The following is a 12,246-nucleotide window of genomic DNA, read 5'->3' on the forward strand; positions in this document are numbered from 1 at the left end:
TTCATTGCGAGGCTTGCCGTGCAAAAGCAAAACCTTTTATTCTCCCGAGACTCAACATGGCCGCCGAGTGACAAAGGTCTCACTATTGTGACATCTCAGAGAACTTTTCATTTCCCTTTCATGTTTTGTATGAACGCCAACACAAATCTGCAACCAAGACGCTTCTGGCGTGCGTTTCTCAAACTGCCGCAAAGATTTCGAACCAGACAAACTATTTTACATGCACAAAATTTATAACCAAAAATTCAATTTTTGACAATTTTGAAAAGTATTAACATTTCAAGTCTTTCAAGATTAAGAAAGATTAAGAAAGAGATTGAGTCAGTATGTACGAAAAACAACCGGCAATCTGTAGAAAACGGGTACGAAAATTACTTTTCCAGCCCGAAACCTCTTCCGTACCTTTGAGAAAAGCACACCTGATTCGTAATAAGTGTAGGCACAACGCAAACAAGGATATCTGATCCAAAAAAGGCTCAGTAAAGCATGTGACATCTTATGCCAATGCAGATTTGGGAACGCAACAATACAGCATTGTAACCAAACGTGACTGAAGATCTTTCTACTTTAAGCAGTGGACAGTTAAAGTATTTCATACAGTTACATTATATCTTCGATTAAAAAAAATGAAAAAGACACTGAGAGACTCAGTTACGTTTCAAACCGGTGGATGCCTTCCATTTTGCCAAAGAAGTTTTAATTTTGGGACTTTTCCGGTCCGAAACCTCTCCGTAGCTTTGAGAAACGTACACCTGATTCATAATAAGTGTAGGCACAACGCAAACAAGGATATCTGCGATTGACAAAAAAAAAAAAAAAAATGGGTGGGGTGCCTTCAATTTTGCCGAAGAACTTTTAATTTTTAGACATTTTTCATGATGACCACAACAACCAGAATTCATTTCCTCTTCCTATTCAAATTCAAATTTTGTAATCCCAGTGGAGAGAGCAAAGAATAATAGCTCAAATTAGCATGAGAAAATATCCTATTCAAAGCAAACAATTCAAGCAAACAAAAAAAGTCTAGCGTATGGTTGGTTTCTACCTATCAATACGTAGACATAGGATGGTTATGAGGGCCAGCCATCCGTTCCTTGCAGCTTGAAACAACTTTACTTTCATTTACTGTATTAAATTTTAAAATGACTTTCCTGTTGTACTTCTACAGTTTTAAATTTATTAAAAACTACAAAATATTTTATTACAGGATTACAATCGGCAGCTTAAAAGTATCTTTGGCATCTTTACAAAAAAAGTACGCATATCTGAAGAAGGAAAACAACATCCATTCTTATGAATCGTTGGCACACACTGTTTGGATCACCAACTTCGCATTATATTAAAATAAGAGTTACTTGTGATATTGGACCGGAGCGTTTTGAAAATGTTCACCCATACCCCGCAAAGTTATTGTTTGAGCACTTCCATGTTTGTTTGTTTGTTTATTTTTTCCTTTTAGTATAAATACGCTTTCATTGCTTGGTCTTCACACATGGACTCATGAACCTGCGGTTTTAGTTGCGTCTTAGCTTTATAATCCAATCTGAATCTATTGTAGACTCTGAATTTATTGTTTAGCGATCTGTTAAAAATGTGCGAATGATATTTTAAAGAATTGTAAAGTGCCTTAAGAATTGATGTACGGAAACTTTTAATTAGAATTTGAAAGTTCAAAACCAGGCTTCTTACACTATCTGATTTAGTCCACCTTACTGTGTTAGACCTTAGAACCTTGATTTCAAAATTGGGAGTATTTGGAGGCGAGATGGTAGATAATTATTATCCCTCATATATACATTAAAGGAGAATGTGCGTGCCAGAACTGAAATCAAACATCTTAAAAACAAAATCTTAATGTATCAACGCTGAATATTGCAGCGGAATAAATATACTTCCGCTCTACTCTAGAGTCGTAGGTATCTAACAAAATCAAATTCATAGAAGTGAAATGTATAAAATTCGTTCTAACTGTGTATTTGAGCACTTCACCGATATCGTGGGGACATGGGATCGAATCCTGTTCAAACGTGAATATTTTCAGGCTTTCTTTTCTCAGCTATTCAGTTCTCGGAGTCGTATTTATCAAATGCACTTGAAATTTTTAGAAGACCGTTGAGATTACGTCTTAGGGTCTAATAAAATTGCCAAGAAGCGTTCTACATGCACACTTAAATTCTCTAATCCTGGCAGCATAAACGAAGGGATTGCAAGCTGAGCTGCTGAAAGCAAGAAGGATGCCCCATAACCAATGTCTGTAGACCACAGCCTTTTCACAGCCATCCTTAGTTGCCAAGTCAAGACAAGAAAATACGACGTTGGGAAAAAATGTAACGAAAAATAGACCAATAACGATGGCTGCCGTCCAAGCTGCTTTTCTGTTTCTCAACATTTCCGCAGCTTCAGCCGGATTTAAGGAGGAAACTTTTACTTTCTGATCTTGAGCTGCCCTAAATATATGAGCATAGCAGTAAATAATGATGGCTAAAGGAATGACAAAAGTCAACACAAGGCATACGATCCAAACGATAGATGCTTTATCGCGATCGCCAACGAGTAGAGGAGAACATCCGAAAACCAAGGATGAGGTCCAAATGGACGCGACGACGTAGTAACACCGCCTTTTTGTGACGATCTGCTTGTACTGCATAGCGGATGTCACAGCAATGAGTCTGTCGATGCTAATTGCGCAGAGAGTAAATGTTGATGTTACTAGACACTGAATCCAAAGAAAGTTCTCCATTCTGTACAAGGCGGCCTGGGAGCAGAACCACTTCTTCGTGGCAGTTAAAGCGATGTAAGTCGGATGCATAAGCAATGCGACCACGAGATCGGCAGCGGCTAGAGACGCAATGAAGATGTTGGAAGTAGTTCTTAGCGAACGCACTTGGTAAATGGACAGCAAAATTACCGCGTTTCCGCCGAGAGCAATCACAATGGCGACAGAATTGAGAAAAATAAATATTGCACGCCAGTCGTGTGACAAATTGGCAGAACATTCGTAATTTTCGTCTTCGCAACTCATGGCGAATGTAGTGCAGAAATCGGACTTTCTTGGGTCTGAACAATTATCAAGTTGAACTTCCTTGCTGCAAATAAAAACTACCGATCTTCGCCAAACTTCTTTATACAGTATAATTGTTCCCTTTATCGATCAAGTTTGTCATTTCCTTATGCTAATTTCCAACTCCTGTATTGTAATTATGTGAAAGCGAAAGGGTATATATTTGCAGACGGAACCACTAATAACCGCCCAGCGAATCTTGAGCTTTTCGGACTTTTAAGACACCTGCGTTAAAAACCAGACGGACAATTGTTGTTTAAATTTAGATAGGAATATCCTGTCCGTCGCCCACAGGTAGTTTTTTGAAGCGGTTGAAATTTCAAACTTAAATTAATTTTCCACGTCGAATGACGTGTTAACATTGTGTTCGATTCACTTGCTTTAATGTGCCATTAACCTATGTCACTAGACGCTGTATGAATACTGACAGTTGCCTTGCACTATAGCTGACTGAAACCACATTTTAGCAATTTTTTGTCTCCGTATGACTCGCCTTCGCACCATAAAATTAGGAAACGTTATTACCACTAATTCAAGAGTACCGGACTCAAAAGTAATAAAAATTACTGAACGAACTTGTTATAAACGGGATAAATAACAGCTTACACTGTTATGGCACTTAACTCTAAACTCCAAAGCGTTAAGTGCCATGCAGAAAGCTGAGAACCTGTTTCATAATGGTGAACGTAAATGGGTATTTTTAATTTAGGAGAGTATACACATGCTTTTTTTATTCAACCCATCAGTGCCGTAATGCAGACCCGACATCTCCAAGGAGCTTTAGAATTGTGGTTTTTTTTTGCTATTTGAATCATTACGCTTTTAAACTGAAGCAACGAGAAAAAACATGATACTTGGTAGCTTTCACAAACTCGAAAGGTGAACCACCTGGTACAAAACGCACTGCTACAAGTATTGAAAAACAGTAGCTTGAAGATTCCTAGTTAAAAGTACGATTCCTTTTCTTCCAACAATACAATTAAAAAGTTGAAGACACAAAACTTTCGAAAGTCGCTCGATTATTTTTTCAATGATTGTAACCAGTTCACGAATCGAAGCTGTAAAAAAACCTCGCAATCAGAACGAGTTTCCACACTGCAAAACACCCGAATGACGTTTGTTAAGCTTCACAAAAATAACGAAAGTGAATGTTTACACCACGAAAATAGCAAATGTAATAGTGTAAAAAAGGAACCAAGCCTAAACTTACGAACAAACCGAAAAGACCAAGGAAAAAGAAATACAAATTAAAGAAAGGGCAAGAGGGCCCTGATCATACCACGAAGTTAGCAAATGTGACAAGAATAACAAAGAGAATGGCAAGCAGCTGATGCTGAATGGTGCTGATCAAAAGTACCAAATTTGGAAAAAGATGGCAAATCTAAAGAACTGCAAAGTCAAAAGGCCGAGAGCCCTCAACATATCACACGTTTAAGAAATTTGGCAATAGTGGCAAGACAAATTATCAGCAACTGTGAAATAGTGTGGCAACAACGCTCGTGATTCTGTACGCCTTTCGTTATTTTGCCACAAAGTTTAATCCAGGGACTTTGTCTTGTAACGTTCGTAATAGGGGTTTTTTTTTTTTTTTTGTTATTATCATTTTTTTTGCAGCACAGTTTTAGCGCTAGGTGATTAAATTTTTGATCAATTTTTTAATTTGTAGTTTCGCTGTGAATAAGTTTTCAGAAAGCTTAATCATTTGTGATGCAAAACTAGAGTTGTCTTCAATGACATGTCAACGCCAGCTGGTCTTGCCGTGTCATGGGGAATTGAACCTAATATTAATTTTCGTGTATCTCTTTGAGTGATTTCTTTGATGTTTGATATCCTAGAAAAGGAATCTTTAAATGAAACAAAGCTGCAACAACCAGGGCAAAAGAATTAAGCGATTATGAGATACGAGCGACATTTGAAAACACTGTTCCTCGGTTCAAGGAAACGCGATACATTAAATGGTGCAAAAAAAAAAAAAACAAGCCTGAAATAACAAATAAACCGAATAAAACAAGGGAAATTAAACAGAAAGGCAAAGACACCCCCGAACAATGCACGAATTTAGCAAACGTTGCTAAAAATAGCAAAGAAAAATAAAATGACCGGAAACTGTTTAAAAATACCAAATTTGGCAAAGTCATGACAGAAACATAATTATATAAAAATGCAAATGGAAGGGAAAAGAGAGCGCTCAACGTACCACGCGTTTAATAAATTTAGCAAAAGTTGCAAGACAGCTGATCAGCAGCCGTGAAGTGCGACAAAGTTCGATTCTCTCTTTCGTTATTTTGCCATTCTGTCTTGTAACGTCCGTTGACTATTTGTAATTCGGTGAATATGTTTTCACAAATTAAAGTTATAATAAACGGGAATGGTTATGAAGCCAAACAAGTTTCTTTGTTATGTTTTTTTTAGCATGTTTGGCCGCCTTGTGCAAAGACCACAATAGATTTTGAAATGTGTCGGAGCAACTGGCCAATAGAAACGTTCCTGTTAAGATATTATTGAAGCTGTAGTTGAACGTTAAAACAAAGGATTGTGCACTATCGCGTCCATTCCAACATAAATTGCAGCACCATGGTTACTAACTTTGAACATGGCAAAGTTTCATAAGCATTCCCTTAATTAACAATGGTTTTTAGAAGGTAATCAAACCAAAAAAATCTAACTGGTCTGTTCCCGTGAGTGTCTACTTTGTATTTGTGATTGTTACCACAAATAAACTAATAAACAGTTAGAACTTGGCTGACTCGTTGTGAATAAAAAAAGGTGCCTACTAATATAAGAGTTATTTTTTCGCAGTTTGTGTCTATGCAGGAAAAGTAGGTCTTAGCAAGGGCTATTGGAATCCAAAAAGAAAATTGGGGGTAACTATGTCGTGGTTCAAATTTATCATTGGTTTAAATTTTACCTCCCTATTGTTCTCGGGTATGATAATGTGTGATAATGAATATGAAACAATGGAAAATAAAATTTAAACCAACGGCAAATTAAACCACAACAACTACGCATTTTTTTAAGAGATAGCTAAGCAACAATAATTCCAAAAGACGCTAAATTGCAAAGCAGTATATGGCTTTTTTTCCCAAATTGAAGCTTTATTATCTCTGAAAAATACATGGTCCCTTTCCCCTTTATTTATGGATACCAGGAGCACTTGCTAAGTTCTGCTTTCTTCGCATAGTTTTAAACCACTCATAAATACCCCTGTATTAATAGGCACCACCCATAGGAAACCGGGTTTCTCGAGATGCACAGAACGTATAGGCAGTAACAAAAGTAGGCACTCTGTACTTATCCACGGATTAGTCTAGGTGAAATTGTTCCAGAAGGATTTTTTTTTTTGTATTATGGGGCGCTTTCCAAGTGGCATAACTGGCCGGTCAGTAACTAATGGATTTGCCCATTTGAAAGAAGTGGGTGTGTCAAAAACGTTCACATTTGAACATTCCGAAAATGGTACCCGTTAGTTTGAAGAAATTTGAAGGACTAATATCATAAAACTAGACCTCAAATTTGCGCATTCCGTTTGTGAACTGCCTGGTCTGGTCGGCCAGTTCTGACAAATGCAAATTGAAGCACTCCTAGTTTACGACGCCATGATTGGAATGAGTCTGATCGACATGGAAGACCATGTGCAGTCAGTCAGTCACTCCGAGCGGGGGAGACAAAACTGAAAGCCGAAGCCGACGCAAAGCGGGCAACGAGAAGGGCTGCAGCAAACGCAGCAGCATCAGCACCAGCAGCATTAGGCTTTATCTGTGGGGACTGTGGCCGTTTCTGCCGTTCACGAATTGGATTGAATAGTCACCAACAGTCCGACGACTTCCTATTAATCAGAATGAATCTGCACATTGCGAAATGACTTTTGTTAAGCTTCACAAAAATAACGGAAGTGAATGGTTACCACGAAAATTAGATAGCATTTTTTGTCTTCGCCCTATACCCCACTTGGGAGCCTGAGTTTCTCTGGCAGCCCAGAGATATCTATATGAGTCCCGAGATGAAGATTTCGCATTTTTTTTTTCTCTGATCTCAGGGATATCTGTGTGAATCCCAGAGAGAGGAAAGTGGGTTTTCTGTGTGAGTCCAGGGATATCCATGTGAATGCCGAGGTGAAGAGTTCGCATTTATCTTTTCTGTGATCTCAGGTATATCCGTGTGATTCCCAAAAAGAGTAGCTCGGGTTTCCTTGTGAACCCAGGGATATCTATGTGAATGCCGAGGTACGGTGATGGGTTCGCATTTATTCTTCTGTGATCTCACACCTGATCTCATGCAAGGGTGTATGTGTGATTCCCAAAAAGAGTAGCTCGGGTTTCCTTGTGAGCCCAGGGATGTCTATGTGAATCACGAAGTGAAGGGTTTCATCTATTTTTTTCTGTGATCTCAGGGATATCTGTGTGAATCCCAGAGAAAGGAGAGCGGGTTTTCTGTGTGAGCCCAGGGTTAAATCTGTGAATCCTGTGGAGAAGTGCTCGAATTTTTAAATTTCTGTGATCTCAGGAATAGCTGTGTGAAGAGTGGAGAGGGGGTTTCTGACGAGCTCGAATTTTATAATTTATTTTTTCTGTAATCTTACAGATATCTTTGTGAATCCCGAAGAGAGTAGCTCAGTTTTCTGTGTAAGCCCAGGGATATCTGTGTAAATCCCGAGGGGAAGAGCTCGAATTTATTTCTCTGTGATCTCAGGGGTATTCGTGTGAGTCCCAAAGTGAGGAGCCTCATGTCTTCGGAATCCTGTCAACTATGAATTTCATAGTCCCCTGAGATATACATGCCAGTTTTTTCCTGTCAATCTGGGTCCTAAGAGATGACGCTGCAAGCGATTGTCAACGATGGCATCCCTTGTTGCTTCGACTTGTCGGGCAGTGGCAGTCATCTTCTCTAGGCCTGAGTCGGGAGAAAGTCGTCTGAGTGCAAATCGCAGCCGTTGATTACCCTCCTATCTGTCTCGTTTTATTGTAGCTCCAAGTGAGAGGGATGGTAGAGGTGGGGGATGTTTTTCCCCTGTTGAGATGCAGCAAACGGCTGCCGAGAGGAAGATCCATTGGGTGGGGTCGGACGGAACAAAGCGCTGCCCAGCCTTCAGAGAGTTCCATCGGGGGAGCATTCGGCTGTTCGTGAAGTGAACTTTTGGGATCCGAATATGTTCGTAGCTGGGGAGGTTCACAACCATCTCGAGGTGTGGAACGTTATCTTGTAGGACTACCAGGATAGGGAAAACTATTCTGGGGTACATCTCTAGGAATTTTAATACCATGGAGTTTCCTCCGCCCTTTTAAGAGAGTTTTAAGGGTGTTCATTACAGCAGTCCTCCTCATGTCTTCATGCCTTCGGTTCGCGCAATATTACCCTCCATGGCTGCCTTGCGAAGTGGTTCAGCGATCTTTTTGGAACTGGTGGGCACTCAGATGCCTGATATACTATCTCATGTGGGCTGGAGGTCTTTAAAAACGGCGGAACACTATATGAAGTTGAACCGAGTACTTTGCCCGGTGGGAGCGAGCGACGCTCTTGCAAATACTTCTTTAGACTTACCTGAACTCTACCAAAGACAAAGCAGTTTAACTGGATTCACTACGGCCTTCGGTCCTTAAAATATCATTAGGCTTAAAAAAATAAATAAAATAAATAAAGGGTTGGGGATGGTAAGGATTGGGAAAAAGGATGTGTGAATAGGGATCAAGCTCACATAGCTCAGACACACGGTGCCTCTGAGGAAACAAGAAAGGAATCACATATGTCATTTAGATAAGGATTGGCAAGCGGATTAGTGTTGCTGGTGTTGCCTAGTTAAGCGAGACAGGAGTCTTCGGACCATGCCTTACTGATGCTAATGAGTCACAGAGAGGGATAAGGAACTATTCAGAGTTCATGTAATAAGCAATTATTGGATGAGGTTGAGCATGATAGCGAGAATTATCAAGGCCGAGGTTTGTGTTATCTGCCGAAGCCGAAGGCTGAGGCGGATAACACAAACCGAGGCCTTGATAATTTCGCTATCATGCGAAAACCGAATCCAATAATTGTTTTATTATACAATTATAAATGTACAAGCGTTGAGACATTTCACAGAACAACAACAAAGTAAGCCACGCAATGACACGTTTCAGTGTAAACATCTTTATTAATGACAGCCGTGAATAACGTGTAAAGCGGAATTCAAAAGGTTTACAGAAAGGATTTAAGCTTAAAACATCTGAAAACGTTTCAGGAAAAACTGAATCGAACTGAAACTTTTGAACAAAATTCTAAAGTTAAGTTGTACGGTCTTATGAAAAAAGTTCCCGATTTGCGTTTAATGAATGTTGACATTACAGTTGAAGAAATTAAAATTTTTCGTTATCTCTGAATGAGAGTTCTGTACAATAAATTCCTCTTGAGAAAGGCTAATAACAGGAGATAACTGGTGCGGATTAATAGCCACTTCCTCACCTCTCACCTCGCACTCTGTCGTCAGGGTTTCCGACATTTTTCTCTTGGTTGAAATGTCAGTCCTGCTATAGCTCCGAATGCTGGATTCATTTCTGTGCCCGCTCACCGCCATGATATGCCTTGCTTCGAACCCGGACTTGTCCAGGATTGTAACCGCCGTTGCCCTGATCGAGTGATTGGTGTAACACATTGAAAGTTTGGCTTCTCGAGAGATCCTTTTCATTTTTTCACCGAGCAAACGCTCTCCGACAACCATGTTATCGTACCACACTTGATCAGATATGCCGGCGTTTTTCTTCGGCCGCTGAAACAAAAATTCGTTTGAGGGATTCAGGTGCTGTATGTACCGTTCAAATGAAGCCACAGGACAGTGTGGTCCTGGTTTCTCGAACATCACGCCTCCTTCAAATCCTTCATCATTTTCTCGTCGGTTCTTTGTGAGTTCATCTGTTGTTTTGCACACATATTTTGCACCTTTGCCATCCGTGCAGAATGAAAAATCAGCTTTTTTGAGTTCACGAAGATTTTGCCTTCCTCGGCGACAAAAGTACAACATAACCTCGAAAAAAACTTTGTTTTGAAGCGTTTCCGGGCTGTTTTGGTTAAAAACATCGCTTTCGTACAGCTTTTTAAGATCTTCTTCGCAGATCGGTGGCGTGTGTTCGACTTTGGCGAGCCCTTGTCGTTTTAGTTCAACGCACTTGGCGCCAAAAACTTTGTTTGCCTCGGCAAATGCTGGATCGTTTATTATATCGAAGCCAAGAGTCGCCTTGAAGTGTCTGCTCAGTCCAAATCTCAGGCTGTTGAGAGTGCTTTTGGAATAAGAAGTTCCATCGACTTTTCTAGCTTCGGCATAAAATAGTTTGAGAACGTTACTGATGCCATCTTTGGTTTGCGGTTCGGGAACTTTCTTCTCCTTCAAATACTGCTGTAAAACTCTAAGAACTGTCTTGGTAGCTCGTTTGGTGTTCTTTGCGTCCTTGTCGTCAACAAGGCGTCCTAAATCCGCTTCTGAGACTGACGCGAATCTTGAAGCGGACTCCGCCATGACAATCTTGCTCAAACCGCCGGCTAGCTTGTCAGGTGACGAAAACCATTGTCTGCAAAAACGCGTCATACCTACATGCATAAACGCCAGTGTCTGTAGATGTGACGCGATGACACAGCGCCATCTAGAATTAGCGGGGTGCTTTTAGCCAATCAAAATTGAGATAGCATCAGCATTGTATAATAATATTCATTATCCCACGTGATGACTCAGTAGCATTATAAAAGACACAATAATTTATGCAAGGTGTGCCATTTAGCGAAGACATCCAGGAACTGGTCGCCCCTCCCTCCCACCCCTCTTGTGGGCTCATTTTTTTACGCTTGTGCTCCCTTAGTCTTCCCTTAGTACCTTAACGCTAATTAGTCAGAGGGAGAGATAAGGAACTATACATTGTAGAGTTTGGCACAATTTTCATAACAATTCTACACACTATGGATTTTGGCCTAATGTCCATCCTACTACTATAAACGAACGATTTCGGCTTAATTTCGTTCGCAATACTATACACTTAGTTACTGGATTTTGGCTTAATTTTCAACCAAATACTATAGCTACACCAGGGATTTAAACCTAATTTTCATTCTAGAAGTATACTAGACTATGCATTTTGACCAAATTCTCATCGTCATACAATAGACTATAGACTATGGATTTTGGCCTAATTTTGACCCTACTACTATGGATTTTTGCCCAGTTTTTATCCAAAAACTATAGACTATGAATTTTGAATCAGTTTTCATCCTTATACTATAGACTTACGATTTTTACCTTATTTTCATTCTTATACTATAGACTATTGGTTTAGGCCTAATTTTTATCCTAATATTATAGACTATGGGTTTTGGTTTAAAATATATCCTAATATTATAGACTATGCATTTCGACCTAATTTTCATCTTAATACTATAGACTATGGGGTTTGAACTGATTTTCATCCTAATAGTTTAGACAATGGATTTTGGCCTAATTTTGATCTTAATTCTAAAGACTATGGATTTTGAAATGATTTTCATCCTAATAATATAGACTATGAATTTTGGCCCTATTCTTATCTTAGAACTACCGCTACAGACTATGGATTTCGATGTAATTTCATCCTAATACTATAGACTGTGCTTTTCGACCTAATTTTTATCCTAATACTACAATCTATGGCCTATGGGTTTTGACCCAATTTTCATCCTAAAACTAAGGAAACATGGGAAGGTTTAAGATTGGCGCAAAGGGCAATGGGAAGAGTCGACCGAGAAAATGAAAAGCACGTTCTTATCTTCTCTTTTTTCAAGATGGTGAACGTGAACAGCATTGAGCGAAATTAAGTCAAAAAGCCTTACAACCGGAAGTTCCTGATTGCGAATTTTGATCCCGACGGTGAAGGGGTAAGTATTTTAAATTTTCCAGTGCTAATACAATAAAAGCAGCTTATTTCTTCTAACTAGTGAGATTAGTAGAAAAGACAAGCCACAATTTTAGAGGCAACTTATGTCGAGATCTCAATTTCTTTACGCTCTCTTTATTAAGAGGTCTTTGCGATATCCTTTGCGTAATGGCTTAACTACACGCGAGGGTCTGGACTCTACATCCGGGACATCTATCTGTATCCCGAATTGGCGGGGACACCTCAGTATAAATATATGATGTATTCGTGTAGTTAATCAGTATAACACTTAGGCTCACGTGTAACTGTACGTTGGAAGTT

At 39.5% G+C, this 12,246-nt stretch overlaps 2 protein-coding genes across 2 annotated transcripts; both read right to left on the minus strand.

The window, feature by feature from the left end:
• Window positions 1-1,154: 1,154 nt before the first annotated feature.
• Window positions 1,155-3,539, minus strand: LOC146471509 (beta-1 adrenergic receptor-like). Its single transcript, XM_085120807.1, has one exon. The coding sequence runs from the start codon at window positions 3,020-3,022 to the stop codon at window positions 2,126-2,128; it is 897 nt and encodes a 298-aa protein (XP_084976933.1). The 5' UTR covers window positions 3,023-3,539; the 3' UTR covers window positions 1,155-2,125.
• A 5,402-nt stretch (window positions 3,540-8,941) lies between these two features.
• LOC146471510 (uncharacterized protein KIAA1958 homolog) lies at window positions 8,942-10,734 on the minus strand. The gene has a single exon (XM_085120808.1). The coding sequence runs from the start codon at window positions 10,623-10,625 to the stop codon at window positions 9,360-9,362; it is 1,266 nt and encodes a 421-aa protein (XP_084976934.1). The 5' UTR covers window positions 10,626-10,734; the 3' UTR covers window positions 8,942-9,359.
• Between the last annotated feature and the right edge of the window lie 1,512 nt (window positions 10,735-12,246).

Source organism: Pavona decussata, unplaced genomic scaffold (genome assembly GCF_977016875.1).
Source record: "Pavona decussata unplaced genomic scaffold, jaPavDecu1.1 SCAFFOLD_102, whole genome shotgun sequence".
In the NCBI taxonomy this organism is placed as follows: domain Eukaryota; kingdom Metazoa; phylum Cnidaria; class Anthozoa; order Scleractinia; family Agariciidae; genus Pavona; species Pavona decussata.